Here is a 27,091-nt window from a genome sequence, read left to right on the forward strand (position 1 = left end):
AAAAATCTGCTCCATAAAAGCTCCTTAGGGAATCTCACCCTGCGTCTCTCGCATTTCTTCCCCCATCTCCACAGCTTGTGATTGTGCTGACAAGTGGGGCCGGGCCGTGCTTACCGTCCGGTTGGACCAGCGGTGGGTGTGTTTCACCGACTTGGGAGAACCGGGAGGCGGATGTCAGGAGGACACCGCGGGACTTCTGAGCCACCAGAATGTAAACGTGAGACTTCGGGCAGGGGCAGGCTGGAGCTGTGGGACTGGGGGTACTGGCCAATACACCTGACACCCCACCTTACCGCCCCACAGAGACACCTGGGCTTCGGAAAACAGTCCATTAAGAATCCTAGAACACAGTACAAAGACTGGAGCCTCCTAAAATTTCTTCCTCGTTAGTGCCACGCCCACAGCCGACACCAGGATCCACTTGTCCTCGTGGATGTCCGTTCTGTTTTCCTGTTTTCCTGACGGGTCCCCACCCTGCCTCAGTTTGACGTAAGGACCGAACGCACGCCAACACCGGGGCCTGTCAGCTCTCGGGGCAGAGGCCATCTGTTCATCCGAACGATGAGGGCTATTGATCAAAGTCACTCAAAACCTTATGGGAAGAAAAAGCAGAGCGACTGCCATCAAATATTCATTTATTAACAAATACTTACGGAGTGTCCAATATTCCCAGGCACTTTCCAGGCCTAAGGGAGATGACACCCACTCTCACAAGGAAAGCTCGTCGTGTTTCCGTCCGTGCTCAGGACAGAACCAACAGGGCCACCCGGCGCCAGTCTCCGTGACTTGGTAAGAAATAACAGGTGATTTTTATTTTCCTCTTGTCCTCCCAACTCACTAACATATTCAAACCACCATAGCACTGTTTTCACAGTAAGAAAGCAACGTTTAGGACTTCTCAACGCAAAAAGAACCCCCGATGGAGAGAGAGAGGCCGTTTCCAGGGCTGACGCAGAGACGACCATTTTCGACAGGCGGAGTGGAGGGCGGCGCGCAGCAGTGGGGCCGGACCGCAGGCCGGCGCCGACCGTCGCCTCCGCTCTGTCCCTCTGCTCCTGCCCGCACCGGCCCTCCTGCCATCCATTCCACGTGTGTGAGCATCTCGCTCGGTCCTCCACTGGAGCTGGTTTGCAAGACACTCACGTGTTCCTGCACAACTACAAGTGTTACACTGTAGATGCGGACGCAGTAAATACACCAGTAAGAAGCAACAAAGCGGGGGTCCACAAATCATGCTTGGCTTTTTAGAACTCATGAATATTGTCTTCCTTTTTCATCGTGAAGCCCTTCTGTTAAAAAATACAATTAACAGGAATCATGTTTAATCACCTGTATCCAATTAGTTTCTCAGGTGAGGGTCCGGATTTAATAAGATGTATTGCAAAGGTTTAATTCCCCCATGGGGCGGTTAGCTTCCCTCAACTCCCTGTTAGAGACGCAGAAACTCAACCCTTATTCAGGACAGCCACGTCCTTAAGTATCAGAGAGGGAATCAAGGCAACTGCATTATTACAACTGGACAATTAACTCGAAGTATATTTTCTTACTGAACATCTTTACATATGAACAATCGGTTATTAGATGAATCTTCTGGGAAGACTTCCATAAGATTACTTATAAATGTGTTAAGACATATCAGAAATGATTATTTTGAAATCTGGCAAAACTAGCGGTGCTCACCTCCCCAGCCTGGTCATCTGTTTTGCTTTTACGTGTGAATTAGTGCTGAGTGTCCTCTCTCTCTCACTCACGTCCAGCCCAATCCAATCCAAGTAACCAGCACAGAAACATTCTTTTTCACAAGCACGCAAAATGTCCTCATGATCAAGGAGCAGGTGGGAAGCACTGCGTCACGTCCCTCCACAGCTCTCGTTTATGAAATCATGTTCACGAGCTACACCTACCATCAGAGAACTAGTGCTCAGGCCTAGACCGCCTGCCAGCAAGCAGGCTTCCGCCAGGAACGAACACCACCCAGTCCCTCACCTCCTCCTGGGCGTTACTCTGGACCCTGAAATAACTGACCTCAGCACTTTTTACAACACACACTTGAGTATTTTCTCACATACTGTCCACGTCAGGTCCTCCTGAATACAGTCAGAGGAACCCATTCAGTTAAAAAGTAAAGAAGCACAAAACATCACGAATTTAAATCGTTTCCTAGGGGGCCACTAGGGAGGGCTACATCCTTTGACAAAGCACTCTGCCCTGGACACTAGCATGCCCAGCCTTGAGGACATGGGCCATCCTCCTACAAGCAGCCAGCTGCTTTCAAAAAGCAGCTCCAACTTCACAAACCTAACGTTAATAATCTGATGCCATCAAGATGTATTTTATATCATTTCAAAATACACATATTTAATTCGCACTTATATTGCATAATATTTTCATTTTATTTTTTTGCATGGAGGTAGTTTCTCAAACTTGAAACATTTCACCACATTTAATAACATATGATAGAAGTGAAACTAAATTTCACAGCTAGCCTACTTATATATAGACTATAAATTCTTGTGTTTGCCAAGAGGTTCGCCTATAAACATGCTGCCAATGAGCTAGATTTAAATTTTGCTTTCATCGATGTATCCTTTTTTTCTAAAAATAGCTCACCACGCAAAGATCAGGAAAGCCAGACAGCACACATAACAAATCCTTAAGAAATAAATTATCCATCTCCTAAAATATGTGTGTGTGTGTGTGTGTGTATCACTCAGAAGTAACAAGAGGAAATTGCACTGAGCTTTGCTCGACACCAAATATAAAAATCTCACGTCTTCTGCAACAGAACTTGTGTTCTGCGTGCAGGAAACCAGTTCCATCCGTTTAAATTGCATCGCAATTCCAATTGCCACAGGAAGTCTTATCGTAGTTAATGTTGGAAAGCTTCACAAATACCAGCATTTGATAATGCTACTTACTGAGGATTTGGAAGTAGAATAGTTTCTTTAAAAAGTAAGAACATGATTGGGTAGTTTTACTAACAGACACCATTCAAAGCAATCACACAACACGGCGAAGCCCCCGCCTCTCACTGTCCCCCTGGGGTCCTGAAGGGAGATGAACAGTCACCACTCACTGGGAGAGAGCAGATCCAAGTGCGGAACAGAAGTCGAGGTGTCACAGACCTGGCTGGGAGACGGCTTACCTTTCCCTCTCTCCGTCCGTGACGTCATACAAGCGGTTGGCACCTCCGTCAGCACAGGCTCTTAAAAGAGCTTCACATGGGGGGGGAAAAGAAAAGAAAACAAAGAGCACGTGAACGCAGGAAGCGGAGAGCAACAGCCCCCAAATGTTAAACGTTAACACACAGGCGCTCTGGTAGAGTCACACTTCCCTGCTCGGGTCACTTCCCACCCAGCTAGTGCGTGCGGCTGCTGGTGCCAAAGCGCGTGCACGTGGCGCAGACGCAGGGACAGAGCCAGCGCACAGGGCGCCTCTCCTTCCTGCCGCCTGTTCTTTTCCTCTTCGGAGGAAGGTGCCGTCCTCAGCATCCCTGGGAGCCTGTTTCTCCTTCTCTGGGACACAAGGTAGACCTCCCACTCAGTAACAGTCATAACCCTGTCCCCCTTTTTCAATGTTTCAGGTACGTTCCAGTTAGGGCTGGTGTTATGAAAAACATTATGAAATGTTTTCCTAGAAATGTTTGTGTCTTGGCCTCACTTCCCTCTCCCATCCTTCCTGTAACACCCTTTATTTACCTAACGGCTTAAGGATAAACCTTGCCTTTTATTCTGGGTGACGAGAGCGCATGCGGAGGTGTCTGAGGTTCTAAGTCCTCACCTGCCAGACCAGAGCCTCGCCTCCTGTTCCCACACGGCTGGTAAGACGAGCGTTACAGTGCCACACGGAGGAGTGAAGAAAGACCGTGGGCCCCAGCCCCTTCAGAGGAGACCAACTATTCTTCTAAACCACTTCTGCACTCTATGGCCCTGAGGAAATGCCCTTTCCTGTTTGCAAATTTCACTACACATTTAAAAGAGAGCTACCTCCCAATTTCCAGGTATTTAATAACAGGTAGGCTATTGTAAAGGATTCTGATTGATCATATTGGCAGAAACAAAAGTCCCACTGTATTTTCCACTAATCTACAGGCGAACTCTTTTCTTTGATCTGTATCAGAAACAAAATAGAGGGCAAGTGGCCAAAAAAGATATTCCTTTTGCGCTTCATTCAGCTTTTTCATTTGTAACTGAGGATTACATCGACTCTGGCATAGATTATTAGGCAATTAATGATTTAATAAACACACACAGTGCTCCTCACAATACTGGAACACCGTAAGCACTTAATAAACAAGAGTCCCGACACGTGGTCACCAGAGGGGTGGAGGGCCCCGGAGGGCAGGGGGAAGGGGTGAGAAGGACAGGCTGGCAGTCACAGAACAGTCACAGGGATGTAAAGTCCAGCACCGTGAATACAGTCAGTAATATGGTAATAATTACGTATGGGGCCAGGCAGATCCTGGAAATTTTAAGGTAAGGTAAAGTATATGACTGTCTAACTGCCATGCTGTATACCTGAAACTAATACAAAATAATATTGAATGTCAACTGTAACTGAAAACAAATAAAAAATTATAGCACTTTGATGTGGTTCTAAATGCACATAAGGGAAATTTTGATGATCATGTTATATAAAGGGGAAGGTAACAGGATATAAAGGGAGGTAAAAAGGAAAACAAAAATAAATAAATATGAGTCCTCTTCTTCCATTTTTGTTAGAATTAAAATACCACCTAGCCCTGCCTGTGTGGCTCAGTTGGTTGGAGGGTTGTCTCGTACACCAAAAGGTTGTGGGTTCAATTCCTGGCCAGAGCGCATACCTAGGTTGTGGGTTCAATTCCTAGTTGAGGCATGTGTGGGAGGGAACCAATCAATGTTTCTTGCTCTCTTTTTCTCTCTCTCTCTCTCTCTCTGAAATCAATAAACATCTCCTCAGGTGAGGAATAAAACAAAAATACAGCCTATAAAGCCTTGTGCTGCTAGAAAGGCAAAGCCTGATATCTCAGACGGACATCTCATTTTGCCAGTTACCAACAATACTCAGTTCCTTACAAGACACCCAAATTCAAACTAAGCCACAGAATCAACTGCATAAGATTAGAATATTCTGTACATTTTAAACAATAAACAATAACAAAACCTAGAAGTTCAAAATCATCAAAATCTAAAATGGGGAGATCATCTCATGTATAAAATATGGTTTAGAAACAGATGGTAAACTGTTAATAATTACCCTCAGACTGTACAAAAGGTTTCTCTGTAACCAAAATTAACAAGTACATGGGATCCTTTTATGTAAAAAGTGATTCAGTGAAGCAATATGAAAATCTAAGAAACAGCTTTTAGTGGCTAAGATTATGAAATAGGGTAACTTGTCAATTTTTCACAGGATATTCTTTTGCCAAGATCAGCTGAATTCAACATTTATCCCAATTATGTGCCAGGCCTTATCTCGAGCAGAAAGATGAAAAACAAACAGACCCAGCCCTCCAGGCTCACATTGTAGCAGAAGGAAGAGCAACAAGCAGACACATGCTCACTGTGCCGTGGACTCTGACCAGTGCTGCAAGGACAGCAGCCACACGCAGGGGCAGGAGGAGGGGAGGGCAGAGGAGTCTCAGCGGGTGACGCCGGAGAACTGCTTACTAACAAATCTGGGTCAGCTAAGACCAGGGTCACTTTTATGGTCCAAAACCTTTTTCCAGTGCCCGTTACTTCTCACTCCTAGATTTAAATTGATAGTTTAGAATAGCTGACGAAAAGAGAGATAACTAAGTCACAGACAGTAAATGTGTCCACACATATTCCTGTTTTAAATTTAAAGAGCGCCGAAGTAACCACCGTGAGATCTATAGACTATTCTTTCTCTGCCTACGTGTTGGATTGCAACCTGTCTAAAAGGAACAAGTTCCAGTCCGTCCCTAAAACTATTTTTTAATAAAACTTGATTAAAAGTGATGTGTTCTAACACACTTAAAATTTTATTTAAAAAGTGTTTTAACTAGCTCAAAATATTTTCCACCTGCGTACTTAAATCAAGCTGCATTTGAAAAATGGAAATCCTCAGGCATGTCATAAATAATGTTGGCATAAATCCACTGATACCATTCTGGAAAATGAAGAATGAAGTATCACTGCCAATGGAAGCACCCAACTAAAAGAACCAGAAGTAGATGACACTCTTTAATAAGATATTTTTGGTAAATCTTAACGAATCAGCCTCAGAAATATGCTCACTCCATCATCATTTAAATTGCTCCAAGCTTTAATGAGCAGAAGTTAACTGCAGAAATTGTCTTTTAATGTAAAAACTTCCTTGGCTTATTCAGCAAAATCTTTGCAGATTCATCACATACTATGATTTCAACGGTTGAGAGATCATTTGCTATGTATCAGGTTGACAAACAGCTGAACACTAAAATGTGTTGAAATCTCTAAGCTAACAATTTTTTTTTTGGCCCGGTATAATGTAAGTTAATGTCACCTACACAATGAAGAGTTTCAATCACAATAGAGGTATTTAACTGGCTATTTTATTAATTCCCATTGAAAAAGTTGGACAAACATAATCTGACTTTCTGCAGAGTAGACCATTAAATTAGTTCCAAGCATTAAGGTATAAGAAAAAATAAAGTAAAATTAAAGAATTATTTTTCAGTTTCAGTTAACTGAAAGAACACCAGGTGTTGAAGATTTCAGTTCTAGTCCAGATGAAGTCCTTACTAGTCCTATGACTGTGAGGTAATTCCAAAGGTGCCGATTCTAATGCAAAATGAAGATTACCATATATACTTCACCAGATTCACAAAATTTTTCAGAACCTGGAGAGCATGTGGAGACAAATTTTGTAACATCTTATTGATGAGGCTACAACTCGGAGGTCAGTTTGGCAGATATATATATATATATATATATATATATATATGTATATATAGGTGTATATATATATTGGTATTATATTGGTAAAATATTCAATTTTACCAACTGAATATTGGTAAAATGTATTCTAGCCCTATTATGGAACCATAAAAAAGAGCAACTCATATATTATGTTCACTTTATCTCATAAGATAAGATATCTCTTGGTCAAATCTTCCTTGCAGTAGGAACTCAAATGGATAGGAATAACTTTGCCAAGGTAACTTTGTCAAGGTTTATCAAGTAAATATATTGATCAATAGTAAAAACACAAAAAGGAAAAAAGAACCCACATAAAATACTACCATCTATATATAAAATGATAGTGGTATTGATTTTTACTCATAAAATTTAAGCAGAAAAACTGGTTACAGGGGCACTTCTGCAGAAGAGGACAGGGTTGGAACAAAGATCTATTTTTTTTGCACAACTAGTTTTCTTTCAGGGAACCCCACTCTCGCACCCCAGGCTACTCATGACATTGAACCCACACCCAAACGGCTCAGTCCAGGCCATGATGATGCCCTGCCCAGAGTGACTGATTCAGAGACAGAGACGTGGTCCAAATAAAGATAATGAGACCTACAGACTTTCCAGAGTCCCTTTCCCACTGCCCTGCAAGCTGCCAGTGGAAGCCCGGGTCTGTGACCTATGGCACTGGCCCAGAGATGAAGGCCACAGGGGAAGGTGGAGCCGGGAGACCAGAGCACTGTTTGTGTCCCCAGAGCCATGCACCGGCCAGGCACCAGCCCAGGGAATGTCTTCTCCAAAGACCATCTTTCTCCAACCTGTGCTGCACCGGGCCCTTAGGAAGAGCTGGATGTTTTTGTAGATAGTTTGCCTATTATTTTATACAGCATCATCAGGAAAGCCTTGATTATGAGCCAAACTGGTTAGTTCATGGACATGGCTAACAGACAGACCAGCAGGCTGCCCCTGTCTCGGCTTTATTTCACGTGGACAAACTTTCTCGGACCTTGCAGGGAAACACAGGCTCTCTGAGAGACACGGCAAGAACTTTGCTCCCAGGAGTTCCGCCATGCCGGTTAACTGCTGCCTAGAGAACTCCGAGTGTCGGACGAAAGGGTTTATTGATACTCTATTCAGGTGCAATTATGAAGAAGCTCCCATTGTTTGTGATGCCCCCCACACAGGGAGTGGGATGAGTGCAGAATTATTCTTATTCCAAATACAAGTTAAGTGGTGTTGATGCCGCGCGTCTGCACGCACAGTGCTGTCCCGGTCCCAGGGACCTGGCTGACGCCACGTGAGGGACATTTGTGTGACCTTTAGGTGAACGTCGCTGTGTAAATTCTACTTTCCTTTCTCCTCCTCCCTAGTTTTGCGCTACAGAGAGAAAGTAAGAAATTTACTCATTCTTGATGCTATTTATGAAGTCTACAAGCAGTACCTCTTTAACACCGAGTGACCCCAAATACCTCATTACTAAAAAATCTTAAAAAGAGCCAAACTTCAAGCTGTCCGCTTACCCTAAAGCAGCATGGGGAAATTCTAAAAGCTGAGTGAAGCTCACAGTGTGTAAAAACTGCAACTAGCGAAGCTGCACACAGACACTCGGGCTGGTCCGTGAAGCTAGCACACGCACGCTTGTCCAGATGTGAGTTGTCAGAACGATCGGGGCTGAGTGCATTCTCACCACCGCATTTTCACTAAAGGCTGCCACACTGCAGGGACAAGGCGGCACATGTGCACACCCACAGTCTGTGAGGAATAAGAAAACATAACAACAGACCCGCGTTGGTGTTGCTGTTGTACAGGGCTGCCGAACCTTGGCCCTATTCACAGTTTGGGCCTTTGTTTTGTGGGGCTGTCCAGTATATCGTCGGATGTTTGGCAGCACCCTTGGCCTTACCCACTAGGTGCCCAGAGCACTCCTGCATTGCAATCACCAAAAATATCCACAGACAATGCAACATGTCCCCTCCTGGGCAAAATCACCCCAGTCAAGAACCAGTGCCCTAACTGGAGGACCACTTACACCTCAACAGGCTGTCCAGAGCTACAATATGCAACTGCAAGGTCACCTTGCTCATGGCCGTCCTCTAACTTCCCATTTAAAAACAGGACTATCACCCAGAGACTATCTACCGAGCTACCAAAGCCCGGTGAATTAACAAATCAACTTATGTCCCAGATAACTGCCTTCATGCCTATCCCAGCCCGGACACAAAACCACCATGTTCTCCCCAGTTTTAGATTCTGAATCATGAGGAAGGCCTCCCATACAATGAGCACGTGCGCTGGATGTCTGTAATACTCTGGTTAACCTTCTAGCATGACTCCACTCCCTCCCTCTTTGTGTTCCCTGCTCATTTGAGACCCTGTTACCAAGTTATTGCCACCAGTCACAACAGCCACAGTCAGGTCCTCCTGACTGTCTTCTGGGGCCTGCTGGGCAGCTCATACCATCTCCCACGTCAGACGAGAAGCCTCCATCACGCTGCTATCGCTTTAGACAGTGAGCCTGAACAGTGACAGCTTCTATTAGCTCAGTTCGCTTCGTAGTGTACGAACACGGGTAAAGGGGCCGGGGCAGAATGATGAGATGTGGCGGGTCTCTGTGAATTAGCAAAAAGAATGAGACGCTAGAACCACCAAGAGTCGGAATAGAAATAAAGAGCAACAACGGTGGCTGGTCCACTTGGCAAAAATCAAAAGCTTTATTATTGTTTTTTTTTAAAATCACTTTGTTGACACAAATAAATTGCACAACAGAAGAACGCAGAGACTTGGAACAGATTTCCCTCCTTTCCTGTTTCTTTGGCACAAGAATCCCTTCCCCTCTCCTTTTACTTTATGGAATAGTGGTAACAGATCTCAGAACTTATCTGCAAGGCACACTTCAAATGAGGGGTTTATTGTTGCATATATAAAAAATGCAAATGTACCAAAATCAGATTGTTTGTTACACAAAAAAGTGACAGATTTCTTCTTTTGTAGAGATAGAAAAATACCTAATCTGATCATCTTCTACCTCTCCCAGCCGCTTTGAAATCTTCATAGAAATATTTTAACATGATTTACTGTTTCTAGTAACACATCTATTCTTTTAGCTAAACAATAGTCATGAAATGCAAACAGTAATAATAGCTTAAGTAATCAGCAATTTGGTCTTACTATGAAATAATTAGAAACTCAAAAATAATCACAAATTTTTACTGCTAACTAATGTAAGAATTTCACATGATAATCTCAGAACTTGACTAGGCTGTTTTTCCAACTGAGCACAAGCAATAATAAGCTAATTCTTCTTCCTGCTTAGGGAAAAAAGGGGGGTTGCCGTCTAAAGGGTCTGAGCAGAAAGAAGGGGAGGAAAATTAGGGATAATATTTCTAGAGAAAAGATGGAAGAAGAATCCCTGGATTTACGTTAAGAGCAAGACTTGGCAAATCCGCACCGGGCCTTCTCCGGGTGCAGAGGCACAGCCTTGCGGGACAAGGCGCAGTGGAAGAGCCAAGTGCCTCGGAAGGTGAACAAATGCCTTATGAACGACCACAGTCTGTCGCAGGGCATTCTTAGAGGTCAGTTACTCTTAGCCTTTAAAACATAACTTAGTAAGGCATGAAAAAGCTCATTTTTGAAAATAATTAAAAGGCGGCCAGCCGCTCTGGAGTTGAGTCAGAGGATGGAACGGCTGGAAGGGAGGAGCCGAGGGGAGTCCGAGGCCCCACAGAGCCGGCACGGGACAGAGCAGAGTCCCGCGAGCAGGGCAGCATCGAGGGGGTGAGGCTGAGTGGTCTCACTTTAACCTCCGTGTGAAAGGTCATTCCTCCTTTTCTGCTGAGAGCAGGCTGGGGGGAGACAAGAGGAGAAGTAAAGAGCTTAGTCAGGAGGCTATGGCAGAGCCCAGGGAAGACGGTGGTCTGTGGTGTGTAAGGCAGGGAAATGCAGGTGTGTTGCAAGACCTATCTGGGAAGGGGACACCTGGCTCGGCTAAGACGCTGGGTGGGAGGGTGGTGAGAGGCAATCGGAGGTGACCCTCAGGGTCCTGTCTGGAGCAACGGGCAAACACTGGTACTATTTACAACTGTTGTGGGTAACAGGGGAGCCAGAACTAGAACCTAGGTCCCCCTGGAATGCAGTCCATGTTGTTTTCGTGAGACGGAACACCTCCGCTGTGCACTTGAGATGCTCAGTAAAACAAACTGAAGTACGAGGGGGAAACGACAAAGGCTTGGAATCTGAAACGCCTGCTTCGCTGGTCGCAATCATGCACACGGCTTCTCCAGGGCAACAGGACACATGGTAGGGCCAGAGATGTCCGTCTCTGCGGGCCCAATAGCCCACTCAGAGGGCTAACTTCAGGGCTTACTAGAAGACGATGGAGAGCAGGCTGAAGAGATCCTGAGAGAACGTCTAAATACTGCAGTCACGTTGCCTGACTTGAGCATCCCCGAGAAAACACAGCCTGCCTCCCGTCTCCATCAGGGGCCAGGCAGGGGCCACCACGCAGAGATTTACATGGAGCAAGCCTTGTGGGAAAGGGCTGGCACGCGGGAGAATGACTCACGGCGATGGAGTGGCAGAGGGGTGAAGGCGGAGAAGAGAGGACAGAGGTGCCGGGAGCAGACAACAGTGGGAAGGACTCGGCGGTGGGACGAGCTGGGAAGTCTCCCTCCGATGAGCTCTGGGCTCCATTCACAGGGAGGTGGCGGCCCTGGAACTCTCTGTGAAGCCCTCTGAAAAGGTGCTGGAGAAAGCCGGCCAAGAAGGGTGCCCCATCTGGCAGTGATCTGTGGAGACGCCACCTGATGGGGGTGCCAGGGGGAGCTGACCAACAGGGAAGGTGACAGGTGCGACTGCCCCCGGGCACTGCAGAAGAACTGGGTGCTGCAAGGCACCTGCCGTGTGAAAGACACCAGACTGGCAGAGGAGCCCTGCCGTCCAGCAGTGCCCTCCCCCCGCCCTCTGCTGACCCCACAGGATGTCCCGCTGTGAGAAACGAAGGGCCAGCTCCATGACCACAGAGCAGGTGGGGCCGTGGAGGCTCGAGGCAGAACTGGTAGGCAATAAATGGATAACTTTGTGAAAGTCATCTGACAGTGGGTGTTTGTTCAGTTGGTCATTGCCCAGCTGTTTCAACACCCTGAGAAATCCAAAGGAGTCCCCTCCTGCTTCCCCTTCCGGTGGCTCGCTGTCTCCTGGTTGCCCTCAAGCCCAGTGCCTCCTGGCGCAGCAGCCTTCCTAAGTGTTGGCTGCCCTGAACCGAGATGCACCAGGGCCAAGCCATCTTTAAAAGAAGCAGGCTACTCTAGATTCTAAGTCACGAGTTATCTTAACTCACGAGCGTACACAAGGTCCTGTGGGCACTGAATTCATTAGGTATTTTCCCGTAGGGGATTGAACTCCTAGCCTGAAATACGCAGACCAAAGTGAATCCAGTTATAAAACGTACTTTTGTACTCGCGTACATCAGAGGGCACTTCTCCACCCGTGGGTCTTTTGCAGCCAAGGACTGAAATAACTCACGAGAAGTGTACCGATAAAGAAAAATATCTCTTGTTTTTAATCCTAAGTTTTTCCTTTCAAAAAATATATAGACCTGAAGGAGATCTTCTGAACATATAAAACATAAAATTTAGAACCATACATCAAAGAACAAGATAACACTTCCGTGACCTCCAACAAGAATTGCCAGTTTTTATCATTCAGCACTTCGAGTTATGAAAAACATTATGTAAGATTATACTCCCTGGACCCTAGATCTTGCTCTCATGACCAGCCAAACTGCTGTTGGTTTATTCTTACAGTTTTTAAACTTTTATATGGTATGCATTTGCATCAATGAACACTACATAATACTGTGTAATGTGTTTTTAATTTTTTAAAAAAGTGTTCTAAAGTTCACTTTTCTCACTCAACATTATGTTTTTGAGGGAGAGTACTAATCTAATTCACCAGATTCCTTTAACTCCCGCAGAGAGTTAATGAATGTGTCAAACATATCTGATCTATTAATAGACGTTTAGCTGGCTGATATGTTCTTAGTGTTTTAAAAAATGCTGTGATTATCACTCACACGCCTCCTCGTGCACAAAGAGAACCTCATCTCAGTGGTATGTGCCTACATGGATAATCACTGGGTCTTGGAATATGCACATTATCATTTTTACTACATAAAACCAAATCACTATACGGATTGTATTGATTCACACAACTTTATCAATTTTATTTGTTCATCAGCAAACTGAAGCGGACACACTGGCCTCTACTTGTTTGAAAGAGGTGCCCATGGGACTTGGTTATGAATTTGAATACAACTACTGTGGTGGCGGCAGCTTAGTCTCTCAGGAAAAGTGAAAGGTGCCGACTGACTAGTGCTGCAAACCAGGGACACCAGCTGGAAAGTACACCCTGGATGGAGACGGGCCGCCCTCTCCACTTCTGCTCCGTTCTGTCCCCTGCAATGAATCCTTGGCAACTTGTCTCTTCAAAGCATGCCCCCACTGCCCTCTACATTAGTCAATGTGCCTTAGTTCTCGTCACAGGAGGCACTGATGCTCTTAGTGATCAGCACCAGTCTGTGCATAATCTCCCCAGTGCATTTTGTCCACTCGTTCACTTGTCTGCAGGCACACACTGAATGAGCACCGACTGCGGCCAGAAATACAGCAGCATGCAGGCATGGCTCCCGCTTTCAAGGGAGCCTCGGTCTAGAGCCAAGCAGCGTGGTGCACCGTGCAGGGTGGTGTCTTATATGGTGTGGGGCGCCGTGCAGTGTGGGGCACTGTGCAGTGTCGTGTATTTCACAGTGTGGTGCACCATGCAGTGTGGGGCACCACGCGGTGTGAGGCACTCTGCAGTGTTGGGTGCTGTGCAGTGTGGGGCGCCGTGCAGTGTGGCAGCCTCTAGCCACTGTGGCACTGAGCAGCTGACATGTGCTGTTTAAGTATAAAACAAACGCTGGATGTTTTTAGACTTAGTACAAAAAGAATATGAAATTTATCATGAATAATTTTTACACTGGTTGTATGTTAAAATATAATAATCTGAATATCCTGGCTTAAACAAGACAGTGTCACCCTCTCTCCTGTCTCTCTTTACTTTTTAATGCAGCCGTAAGAAAATCTAAGCGCACGTCTGTGGCTCGCGTCGCGTCGACTCTAACCAGCCCTGGTCAGGAAGGCGCAAGACACGCACAGTGACGCAGTGAGATGATCCCTGAGTGGGCGGCTGTTCGCAAAGCTCACGGGAGCACGCGGAAAGGACAGAGTCAGCTCAGCAAACCACAGGGGCTGAGACCCCGAACAATAAAAATAACGTTTTCACATCACTTTAAAAGTATGCGTTTGCTCAGTGGGAAAGGAAGCCGAGAAGGGAATCGCGCCAGACAGCAGGCCAGAGGCGGGCGAGAGCACAGGCGACCCGGGTCTGCCGAGGCCGGGCTGGGCCGCTCCCGTGGTCACCCTGGGAACCTGGGCTAGATCTGCCTTTCCATTTAGAGTAACGACAATCACCATGTTTTCATGTTCTTCTTTCTTGAGCAGCTCTGGACAACTGAAAAGAACCACTGGGCACACAAAAAATAAATGTGACTTCCTGTCTGCCTCCCAGTGCCCACCGCCTCCTCCACCACTCTCAGCACCACTGCATCTGAAAACAAGCAGCTGTGTGGGTCACATCCACCCTGAGGGACCACAGCGCCTGGAACGAAGCCCCTCTCGTCTATTACACGTACGGACCTGCTACGCCCCGAAGGAAGAGGCCACTAGTATTTTATAACCTCAGGGCTTTTGCACAGGTCTTGACTCAAATCTACATGAGAGCACTAAGATTTTCATATTATTGCAATTAAAAAAATGCATAATTTCACAGCTTGCCTTTCTCTGCTCTAGAGTCTATAGGTGACTTTTTTTTTTAAAAAAATGAGACAAAATTGATGCAAAATTAGAATGTTAATCGGCTCTGTGATACAGCAAGTTGCACAAAGATAAGACTAGAAATGCCTTTTATGTGTTCTGGTCCTTACTCATACACCATGCATCCCTGAGAAACACTTTATTCATGTGAAAATAAAAAAAAAATCAATGGAAGTGTAAAAAGAGCAAAAAGAAAAAATAGTGATATTTGTTGTCAGATGATAGTTTTTTTAACAGGACCTAGAAAAGAATTAATTTCAACAGCTGGAAATTGCCTTTGGCTCGGGCTGCAGAGATGCTGCCGCTGCTGTTTGCAAACATGATGAACAGCGCCCAGCTTGCAAGCGTGATGGCTAAAAATAAATATTTCATTACACAAAGCGTGTTTCATTGTTGTGCATGTAAATCTGAAACAATTAAAAACTCTGCATGGCAGACACATGCTGTTAGTCACTTTCAACGACGGGCAGCTAGTGGGGTGTTTTGTTTTGTTTTTTTCCTTATTTTGGCTGCAGTGCATTTGAAAGTAACTTTTGGTGTTTGATGAGAGAAACTAAAATAACCATCTCCTTTCCCAGCAAAGTACGTAACTTTTTTCTCCCCACAGCTTTGATCCTTGGGCACTCAGAAAGCAACATTAAGAAGAATTCAGTAATAAAAGGCAACCAGTGCCTCGGGATAGAAAGGCAGGCAAATAAAAGATACTTCTATTTTCTTTAAAAAGATGTATTCAAGCTTGTTTTAATAATTCATAAAATATGCACCCTCATAAATGCACAGAGGAGGACAAGATAGCCGGGAGAAGGAAGTGAGAGGGAACTACTGATCTCCACACTGTTTGTAGGACGTGCACCACTGTGGTGGGCCCTGAAACAGACGTCCTCACCGTGTGCTGCTGCCCACCCCCCACCTGGCCCCAGTGAGCCCGCCGGGAACCAGAGACCGTGAAATCGGGTCCTGGAGTACAGCCATTAACCATCAGAAGAAGTCACCAAGCAATGGAAGGAGCCAGGAAGCCAAATTCTAAATATTATTCCGTAGAAGGCTTTTGTTAGCTGGAATGAATTACTGAAAAATTTAAAGAAAAAAAAACTTAAAAAGACAGCAGAGTGGAGAAGTCTCTGTCCTCCCTCCCTCCCAAAGCTACAGAATGAAACAGAAATGGGAATTACATCTTAGGGAAAGTTAGGTGAAATCTCTCACCCAATCACATTACACGTATGTGAAAGAGCGGCCACGGGCAGCAGAACGCAAGCAGGGGTACAGGGGATGCTGAGGGGAGGCCTCTGGCTCAGGATTTAGACACAAAATCGATGTGGCTGAGGCCAGGCAGGCAGGACTGAATGGTGAACAGCCTCTGGCTCCCGCTGCGGTGGCATGGGAGAGCGGACGTTGAACACTCAACACACAGCCCCTTGCCGTCAAGTGCGGCTGTGGACGGGGAAGAATTCCTGCTCCCTCTGCTCTCCCAGCCCCACACCCACCAGTTTCAACTCAGGGGTCTAAGGGGGACTCAATTCATTCAAAGACCAACAAAAAGGAAGGAGCATAAGCTCTAGAATGAACCAAGAAGTTAAAGGAGAGAGAGAAGGAGGAAACACAAGGGAAGGGAGGATAGGAAAAAGACAGGAAAAGAGACAGAAAAAAAAACAACAAGAAAAACACGGCAAAAGGTCACCAGAGAAATGCTGCCATTGAGCAAATGAAAATCAGGACCAGGGATATCACTGTAGCCCAAAGAACCTAATGAATCGGGAAAACCGCCAAAGGGGTGGATACAAGGGCCCTGGGAAGACAGGACAGACCCGTGGGAGATGAGTAACAAGCCCACAGAGTTCATCGAAGATGTGAAATCTAAACAAGGAATTTGGCGCAGAGTGAGCATGAGTGACATAGTCTGTAAAAAAGACAAAGGAGTGTGTGTAATTAAGAAACAAAAGCAAAACCCCTAGATGGTTAGCCAAAATAGTCCATGTATGTACACGGTATTCAAGAGCTTTAATCAACAGGTATATGTGAAGTTCATACTATGTGTCCAGTAGTTCTGAAAACCCCTGTACTAAGTAAATCTTTCCAGTTTAGAAACAAAAATTTCTAGGAAAACTGAAACACAAGAAAAAGTGCAACCAAAGACCCCCTTATCATTAACGAGTCACACTTACGTACATTCCGGAAAGGAACCATCGGTCAGTATAGGCCTCGAGAGAAGAGGAGGAAACAAGCTGGACTGGGATGGAAATGCGGACCGGACATCAGAGGAGAGAGGGGCAGGTCTGCAGGCCCCGCAGAGAGCGCACGCCCCAGCAGAGAGGCGAGGACGAGCGTGGCCCAGCACGCAGGAAGGGCGCTCTGGGGAGCGGCTGCAAAGGTTCAGGTTGGCAAACAAAAGGAGAGGAGGTGACAACAGGCTCAGCTTATGGGAGAAACTGAATGGGGTGGAGCAGACCTTGCAGCTACTGCAAAGAGATGGGGGGGGGGGGGGAGCCAGGAGAGACGAATGGCAGCAGAGGAGAAAATGGGATCAGAGAAAACAGCTTGAGAGACACGCCAGGACCAGTCAAGAAGGAGGGCTGCTGTGGGCAGACAGAGTGAAGAGTCAGTTACACAGGCACTGAAAGAATAAAATGAATCAAGAGATTTCAAAAACATATCAGGAAGCAGGGAAGGAAGAAAAGGGAAACATCAGAGATGATTCGATGTTTTTCTGTCTAGGAAAGCAGAACGAAAGATTGGTAGCGCGTCTGACCACAGCATCTGAAACATAAAAACTCCGTCTGTTCTCACATCTTCCCTGGGCATCTGGTTAATTCCTGCAAGCCGAGTGAGGCCCTCTGGCATTTTTCAGCAGGAGAAGCTTAAGTATATCATACTAATATTAAGTGAAACTGCATTAAACAAAGACCAGAAAAAAACTCCTTAAAAAATGTCCTTATTTGTGGCTGGAACTGACTGACACCTGGCATGTGCTTTCCCATCATCCAGTGGGGGAGAGCGTGCATGAGGCAGGACTGGCCAGCAGCTGTGGCACATGGGCGACGATGAGCACGTGGGGCCTCTCCACTGTCCTCTCCACGTAGGGACAGAAAGCTCTCCACTGTGTTTATCGTGCCACGGGAACCTGATCATCCACGCAGAGCTCCCTTCTCCAGGAAATTGCTGTAGATGTGAGAATGTCATGTGCAAGCAATTTTGACTAAAAGACAAGTCTAACATTATAGCCATCACTAAACATAACTGCAAAAGATAAAAAAAAATCTAAAGAACCCTCCTATACTGTCTTTCTGTGTACCTCTGTACTGTACCTGAGGTCAAGATGAATACATGGAAAAGGTTATTCAAAAGTAGGTCCTTAAAAACATTTATGGATTGATATCACAAGACATGAACAGCAAGCACAGGTGTGTGTGTGTGTGTGTGTGTGTATGTGTATATATACATGTGTATATATATGTACACACATACATATATATAGTCAATCACTACATGTATCATATGTTACTTTGGGTCAAACATATTTAGGAAAGTTTACAACTTGGGTAGCTGTAACTGTATGTCTAAATCTTAATTGATAGAAATATTTCATCTTTTGTCATTGCATCTTAATAACAGTGTGACATAACTCGAGTGCATGAGTACCAACTACTAATTATTCATCTTAAGCTGTAAGATTCAGCAAACTGCTCTGAACCCAGTGTAGTGGTTAACCACGGCCCTGCGCTCATCTGAAATGCGGCAGACCCCCAGTGCGTCCACTCCCTTCGAATGGCTTCGGGATGCACGACGTGAACGTTAAGCCCTTAGTGATGCTGAATGTGTGGGATCCCAAACTTGAACCCCTGCTCAAAAGTAAAACATTTAAACATGACAGGATCCGAAGATGCTGAATCTGAAAAATGTTGAATCACCTTAAAAAGATCAATGTAACTAGACACACTTTACAGTCTCACTTTTTTCTCTAGTCAGCTTTGATAAACACCTAAAACCAGATTTTTAAAAAACTCATTGTAAGAAATTCCTTTTTTTAAAAAAATTTTTTTTTTTTTTGGAGAAAGAGGAGACAAACATCAGTGTGTGGTTGCCTCTTGCACGCCCCCTACTGGGGACCTGGCCTGCAACCCAGGCATGTGCCTTGACTGGGAACTGAACTGGTGACCCTTTGGTTCGTAGGCCAGAGCTCAATCCACTAAGCCACACCAGCCAGGTCTAAAACCAGATTTTATGTGCTAACAGCGTTTGAGGGCCAGAGGTTAAAGTCGGACAGTGAAGAAGGATGATAAGAAAAAAAACTGACTCATTCACCACACGGGGCTGGAGAGCTCCGCAGGCCCCCTGCGCCCGCAGCGAGACGAGCCAGTGGGCCCTGGAGCATCACTGGAGGCCAGCATGGCACGGCGGAAGCCGTCCTGTGTCAGACACACCCGGGGAAGGCAGGGTCTTTGGACAAGACCAGAGTGCTAGGAAGGAGAGAAGGCGGCGGGGAGAGGGGAGGCCGGGCAGGAGATGGTGGGCTGACTCCAGAAGGGAAGCCGCAGGCTCCAGCCTGCAGGGCTGCGTGGGGCGGCAGCAGACGGGACACTGTGGGCGTCGCCCACACGTGGCTCCCCGGGAGTCAGAGCCCACTCAACGGCACGTGACACACACACAACAGTGTTTAAAGGAGTATATTTTCCATAAAGAAAAACTTAAACCACTAGATTTTTATTATACGTTGTAATCATTAACTTTCCATATGGTAAAAGGAAAGAAATCACCGATGACTCACATAAAGTTTTGTTGTATTATGTATAGGTACATAAAAATTAAGAGTTGAATCCCAGCTGGGCTGCTTGTTACGTGACCTTGAGCAAGTGTGATCTGCTGTGACCTTGAGCGAGTCACGGAATCTCTTTCCGTCTCAATCCCCTCAGCTGTTAAGTGGGGACAACTGGGAGGAGCACCTGCTCCCTAAGGTGTGTCTGTTTCTGAAGAGACGGAAGCCGAGCCGCAGCGCTTCTGCTCAAGTGGCACTCCTGGACACGCACACAAAGACACTTCCCACAGTCCTCTACTACAGAAGACTGCTTCAACTGATGACGATACGTCAGTAAGGCGGAGAATTAATTTCCAAATAATAGGTTCCATTTCAGTAAACACAATCACACACACGAGCATAACGCACAAAATTAGAAAGAAGTACTGCGAGGTATTAACAGGGGAGATTTCGGGATGGTATCATCACGGACACTATACTGTCATTTTCCCTTAGTGCCTTTTCTTTTTTCTTTTTAAACATTTATTTAAACTTTAAAAAAAATCACTCATTTTTCCCACCCCTCACCAATCTGTTCTCTGTATCGATAGTTTTATATATTACTCCACACATAAGTGAGATCACACGTAGTTGTCATTCCCTGTCGGACGTATTTCACTTAGCATATTGCCCTTGAGGTCCATCCATGCTGTCACAAATGGCAAGATTTTATTCTTTTTTAGGGCTGAGTAGTATTACACACACATACACATCACCAAACGAAACTGAAGCTATTTTTATGAGGACAGCATTACCCTAATTCCAAAGCCAGACAGAGACATTACAAGTAAAAGAAATTTATAGGCCAATATCCCTAAATGAACATAGATGCAAAAATCCTCAACAGAATATTAGCAAACTGGTTTTAACAATACATTAAAAGGGTCACACTATTCCAGGGATACAAAGATGGTTCAAAATCCTCAAATCAGTCACTGTGCTATATACCACATCAACGAAAGGAGGGATAAAAATCATACGGTCATCTCAACAGATGCAGAGAAACATCTGACAATATTCAACAACCATTTATGGTAAAACCCTCAAGAGAGTGGGTACAGGTGGAACGCACCTCAGTTTAATATGAAGGCCGCATGTGACAAGCCCAGAGCCAACACCATATGCAATGGTGAAAAAGCTAAAAGCTTTTCCTCGAAGAGCAGGAACAAGACAAGGATGCCCACTCCGTCACGTTTCAGGATGGAAAATGAATACACAAGAACCGGATGTCCTTCCTTTTCTTCTTCATATACATATTTTTTACTTTGCCTACAATCTTAAATTGCATTTTCAATCTAGGTAAAAAAATACTGGAGTCGGTAAAGTGCATCGCTCTTTGTTTTTAATTGTTTTTCTTTTGGTTTTATTCTTAAGAAAGAACAAGTGGAATGCTGAATGCAGCTAAAGGAATGAGCTAGTTGGGGTCCTTGAGCAGAGCAAGGAGGCGAGCCTCGGGGGAACCGTGGTTTCTGGGGCCGTAGATGCGGCACGTTCACGGAACTCCCAAGGCCCTGGGGAGGTGGAAACTGCGAACTGTTCTTAGTAACAGCAGTTCTAGTAATAAGTGACACTTATCACTTAGTCACAACCTTCCAGGTTTAGATACCATCTCATGTTATCTTCACAACAATCCGGCAATGTAGCTTATAGTTTCTACTTCTAAAATAAGAAAACACAGCTTCCCCACGCGGAGAGTGGGGGGGACACACGCATGCACTCAGGCACACGCGTGCACATGCACACGCACACACACACCCCTTAGATCTGCAGTGGGGTGTTATGCTGCTCCCTCAAGGTCTGAAAGGTTTTGTGATGAAAACTCTCACTGCCACTTAACTCCTTTTTGAACTTCGATCAGCTTTTTAAATAACTACGTACAGATGCTGCTCACCTTACAATGGGGTTATGTCTAGACAAACGCACTGTAACCTTAAGATATCCTAACTCGAAAATGCATTTAATATACCTAACCTACCGAACATCACGGCTTAGCCTAGCCAACCTTAAATGCTCGGAACCCAATGCCCCAAAACGCTGGCAACTCCGAGTACTGTAGGGTAGCTGCTGTTCACCCTGAGGTCGCGTACCTGTCGCACAGCTGTGGCTCGCTGCCACTGCCCGGGAAAAGATCACAATTTGAAATCTGAAGTGTGGCTTATACTAAATATGTATCACTTTTGCACCATTCTAAAGTCAGAACGTGGTAAGCATCGTTAAGGTACTGTTATTTACCTGTCTGTAAGCCAGGTAAGGCCTGTCTGTATTTCTTTCAGTGGTGAACAGAAAATTTCACACCAAGCTACCCACCGACATTGTGTCTAAAAACCCCACTTTGATTAGGGCAACAATGACTAAATATTGGTTCAAACCTCACATAACTGAAAACACAGAATAAGCTATATTAAGTTTGCAGAACAAGTCATTTGGAGCATCTACCTTTTTCCTTTTCATTCTACCTGCTTACACAGGTAACTTAAGGAAACTGGTTAACAAATAGAAAATGGTTGGCATAATGGAATTCTCTGTATGTTATTTCGGATAAATTCCATTTCCAGTGGATATATATGGAAACTCTCGCTTCTCTAAAAAATGGCCTTCCTCTTTAAACGGTCATGTTGCCTACAGTGGTATCAGTTCATGAAGCAAACAAAATGAAACAACTACGGATTTATTCCATTCAAACTAGTTAAAATACATCATTCAACCACTTTGAAACTTCTTTGTAATCCAAAGGGAGTTCTCAAGTTACCTACCATAAACAGAGGAAAGAGACTCAGCAATAGCAAAGGCAGGATCAATCAGCAGGAGCCCCTGGTATCACACCCACAGTGACAGACGCAGAGGGGCCTGGAGGTGGCAGCAGGGAGCCTGGCAGCCACAGAATGGCCCCCAAAGGAACTCCGCCCACCTGTGTCTGCTTCCTGTCCTGGGGACTCCCAGATTTATCACTTATCATTTTACTTTGATAAAAGGATTTTGTATGAAAAGCACTGTTAAAAATTATTGAGTACACTCGCACACACAATCCTACGTATTTGCATTCTAGCCTGCAGAGTGCACGTGTGAAGAGAAGCCGGACAGAGTCCCACCTGCACACAGACGGGGGTCTGGATGACACCGCAGGCCTTTCTGTCCAAGGCCCAGCACCTTGTTAGAAAGCATCAGACACAGTCTGGGTGCCGCATCAGTCAGTGTCTCTCACTCTTGTCAGCTTGCTAGTCACAGTGAGATGGAAAGGAAAAACAAACAGCCCTTCCCCATCGTATTCATCAAGCTCAAATAATAAAATGTCATTACTGAATCATCATTATTCTGAACCAAACATGCTATATCCGTAAAACGCAGCACGGAAGGGGAGAACTGCACATTTTTCCCCCCGAACTTGTTAAGAATGACCATTAAACTCCACTTTACTCTGACAATTGTGATTTAAATGGCAGCTAAAACCCATGAAAATAAATGGTCTGTTCTGCCTCTTCTTTCTCTCCTTGTTTTCTTTATTTATGGGAGTTGTAACTCTGCAACCAATAAAGAGTGGTAGTGATATTGTGGAGAGGCAGCAAAGTCAACTTTAACTAATAAAGGCAGGTCTTATCGGAGCGCAGCAAGCCTTAGGTTACGGGGAAAACAACACATAAATCCAGGGCGAGACTTCAGATATGAATCTGTGTGTGCTGACTACTGAGCACGCCTAATGTATATTTTTAACCAGATGACTGAAGGAGCAAGTCGATATGTGTCAATTCCTTTAAGTGTCATTAACCAGATGTGCAAATCGCTGTGTTTAGTGTTACTGTCTATTTAGGAGAACACGCTCGGAGTAATTATAGCGGCAAGGCTGATCACTCCGACTTTAAAACTAAGCACAAAATCAAAACAAATTTAGTCTAAAAATAGCACACAGAAAAGTTAAACTTAAATTATTACTTCTGCATATATTATACTATAAGTATGTTCCAAAATCATTTTCTAGCACATATGGATCACTCATTTCCTTAGAAAATTATTTTCTCTGAACAAATATTTTCTTTCCAACGTTTTATCCAAAAATAGAGTTCTATTTAAAGGGATTTTTATGATGTGGCTGAACACTATATAAGCCCTCAAAAATTATGAAAAACAAAATGGAAGACTGTGCCTAAAGAAGAAAATAGTCTTTTGGGTGGTTCATTATTTCCTATGGGAACAGACAGTGTCACTTTTCAAATTAGGAACTCTTCTTCCCACACAAAAATCAATCACATTTCTGAAAAATGACAATGTCCACGTGAAAACCAAAATTCAGAACACGGTGTCACTTATAGTCACCTCAAAGAAATCAAAATCCCTAGGTACAAACCCCACTACACATATGAGGAATCAGTATGGTGCAAACGAAGACCTAATGCATCCGAAATGCGGAGGAGGGGCCCTCCACACGGTTCTGATTGATGTTCAAGTTGAAAAACCATGGGCCCAAACAATGTAAATATACTCTGGAGTGAGGACCAAGTGTCAGACAAATCTTGGTATAAATTAAAGCTTAAGAAAAACGAGCATCCTAATCAAGACACCTATGAAGAGTTATTAGGATAATAACAATTAGAAGATACTAAATGATACCCTAACATCTATTATTTGTTTTTCTAACAGCTTACTGAGATGTAAGTCTCCTACCATAGAACTAACACATTTAAAAACTTCAATGGCTTTAGAGACTTCCGAGTTGCACAGCCAACATCACAGTCGCTTCAGAATGTTTTCATCACTCCAAGGAGACACTCCATACCTTTTAGTGCCTCTGCCATGACTACCCAGCCCTCGGCCCTAAGCATCCAGGAATATATTTTTCAGTGTCTGGAGATCTACCAGTTGTGGACTTTTCGTATGAATGAAACCACATAATACAAGGTTTTTTGTGTCGGGGTTCTTTCCTTTAGTTCGATGTTTTTAAGGTCCATCTGTATGTACCCATGTTTACCCCTTTTTACGATCAGACAATTTTCCATTTTGTGGACATACCACATTTGTTTATCCATTCAACTGTTAATGGACACTAGGACTGTTTCCACCTTTCGGCGGTCACAAATAATGGTGCTGAACATCTGCGCACAGGCTTTGCGTGGACGTGTCTTCCTTTCTCTCAGGAATGTGCCTGCGAGAGGAACTGCTGTGTTGGCGGGCAACAGAGCTGATTTAATTTAAGGAGCTGACAGAGTGCCTTCTGAAGCGACTTCAACTTCGCCATTTCACACTCCTACCAGCAGCGTGGGAGAGGTCTGACTCCTCCACACCCTCACCGACGCAGGTCCACCCGCGATGCCAGCCACCTTGGTGGACGGGAAGCGGAATCTCACTGTGTTTTGATTTGGATTTCCCTGCCGACTAATACAGAGCCGTCTGTGTTTCTGTGTGCATGTTGGCTGTTCGTACATCTGCCTGGGAAATTGTCTATTCAGATCCTTTGCACCACTTTTAATTGGGTCACTTATCTTCTTATTGATTTCTAAGAGTTCTTTATAGTTCTATATACAAGCCTCTTATCAGATATACGATTGGCAAATATCTCCTCCCATCCTGTGGGTTGTCTTTTCACTTCCTTGGCAGGGTTCTTTAAAGCAAACGGTGATGATGTTTGTTAAACGTGTCCTGAAAAACTGTCAGCTCTGAATTCACTGTTTAATGCTAAGTGTGATGAAGATCCTGGATATTAACACAGAAAACTTAAGAGTTCTGTTGTGGAAGTTTCACTAGGTTGGGACAGACACTGCACACACCACAGACACATGAGCCGCCACCTGCCAGCAACAAGTCTGAGCCATCGGAACTGCACTCAGAGTGGGTGGGCCCAGTGTGGCGGCTCTGCTGTCCCCTAGAAGACTGACCAACCGCTTCTGCTGCATGAAAGGCAATCACAAACGTAAACATATACATATACAGAACACACACTTCTTGGGCCTTCTACCTTTAAATTCTTTAAAATACTGTACACTGTACATGGATAATTTTTCTTGGCAGATGCCCCGTGTCATGAGGGACTGAAAAAGGCAACATAATTATGTTTTGGGAGGGGGGCTGGTTCTGGACGTCTTAGAGGTTTAGGAAAAGAGTGGGGGTTTGGTAGGTTTATGTGCCCGCAGAAAAGGGGGGGGGTCAGGTGAAGTAGCTAGCAGACAGTAGGCCAATTTTCCTCCAATGGGCAATGCGGGACAAGAAATAGCAGTGGAACATTGGCACGGATGGAGGAGCAAACTGGCAGTCAGGAGGAAAAGCAGACAGAGGGACCAGCAGCAGTCTCTCCAGCACCATCTCCCATGCCCCACCACGTGCGGGTGCTACACAGAGCGCTGACAGAGGGGATGGAGAGCAGAGACCTCGCTCCGAAAAAGGTCAGAGTCTACTTGTGAAGACAATGCACGTGAGAGTGAGGATGGTGAAGACACGCTGACTCTGAAAGTCCAAGGAATCAGAACTCGACCCTGTGGGGGACGGTGACACCTTCCAGGCTCCTGAACAGGGACAGTGAGAACGACACAGATGAATCTACAGGTGGTACTCAGGAGAGACAGAAAGAGAAAACCAGCAGGGGCAGGCAGATTACTCTCAGGACAACGACAGCTGACCAGGACAGGACCATGCCTAGAAGAGATCAGCTGGGCTAGGAAAAAGAGTGGATGAGAATCAGTACAGAAAAACTGACAGTAGTGGATAAATAGCTACAGGACTGAAAAAAAAAAGAAAAAAGAAAACAATGACGGATGGGGGCGGGTTAAGGATGGTTTCAAAGAATGAGCCTTAGTGAATAAGTCAAGTTAAGACCACAGGAATTTTTATTTTGAAGAGAAAGGTGAGGTAGTTTCTGATTTGCTGAGTAAGAGACATATAGAGAAAAACCCCGGGGAGAACATATTCCAGGCCAAGAATAATAGAGCTGGCATCAGTTTAGCAATTTGGAAACAAATCTTCATCGAATATGGAAAGTTAGCAGCTTAAAAAAATCTATTAAATGTAATCCTCCATGAAAAACTTCCACACCGTTTCATTAAAATGACCTGCTGCTGTTCTCCGAGCACAGTTATAAAACAAAACTGGGGAGTAAGTGGAAGGGGAGGAGAGACACAGCCAAGAAGCACTGCTTTACACGTTGACTGTAGCAGCAGCGAAGCTGAACACAGGATAAAAACCGAACGGGACTAAGTACAGCCTCAGTTTCTGATATTAATGTGACCACGTGAAATCTGGATGCTTTCTTGCACGTTTTCTCCTTCCAGTGCTCATGAATATCACTCTCATGAAAAATTCTCCCATTTTATTTGATACCATATAATTCTTATCAGCAAAGTTCAAAGGAGCATTAATTAGCTCATTCATCCTTATCAAATCTATTCAGGAAAGATTCCGTTTCCTTGAGAAAATAAAGTAAGAAATAAAATAATTTGTGAAATTGGAAAAAGTTCTCTAAATCATCCAGGTGTGGAAATTTTGATTTTGTTGTTTTGGCTTGTTGAAAAGTACTGCATTTG

General features: G+C 44.8%; 1 protein-coding gene across 3 annotated transcripts in view; it reads right to left on the reverse strand.

Annotated features, from left to right (window-relative positions):
• TPK1 (thiamin pyrophosphokinase 1) overlaps positions 1 to 27,091 on the reverse strand; it is a 251,885-nt gene that overhangs the window by 163,474 nt on the left and 61,320 nt on the right. For all 3 annotated transcript variants that reach the window (XM_045857641.1, XM_045857642.1, XM_045857640.1), the window contains one exon: positions 3,146 to 3,215. In XM_045857641.1, coding sequence (XP_045713597.1) covers positions 3,146 to 3,215 — 70 coding nt within the window. The remainder of the gene's footprint in view (positions 1 to 3,145; positions 3,216 to 27,091) is intronic.

This window comes from Phyllostomus hastatus, unplaced genomic scaffold (assembly GCF_019186645.2).
Source record: "Phyllostomus hastatus isolate PE091 unplaced genomic scaffold, TTU_PhHast_1.1 phas_scaffold_142, whole genome shotgun sequence".
Taxonomy (NCBI): Eukaryota; Metazoa; Chordata; class Mammalia; order Chiroptera; family Phyllostomidae; genus Phyllostomus; species Phyllostomus hastatus.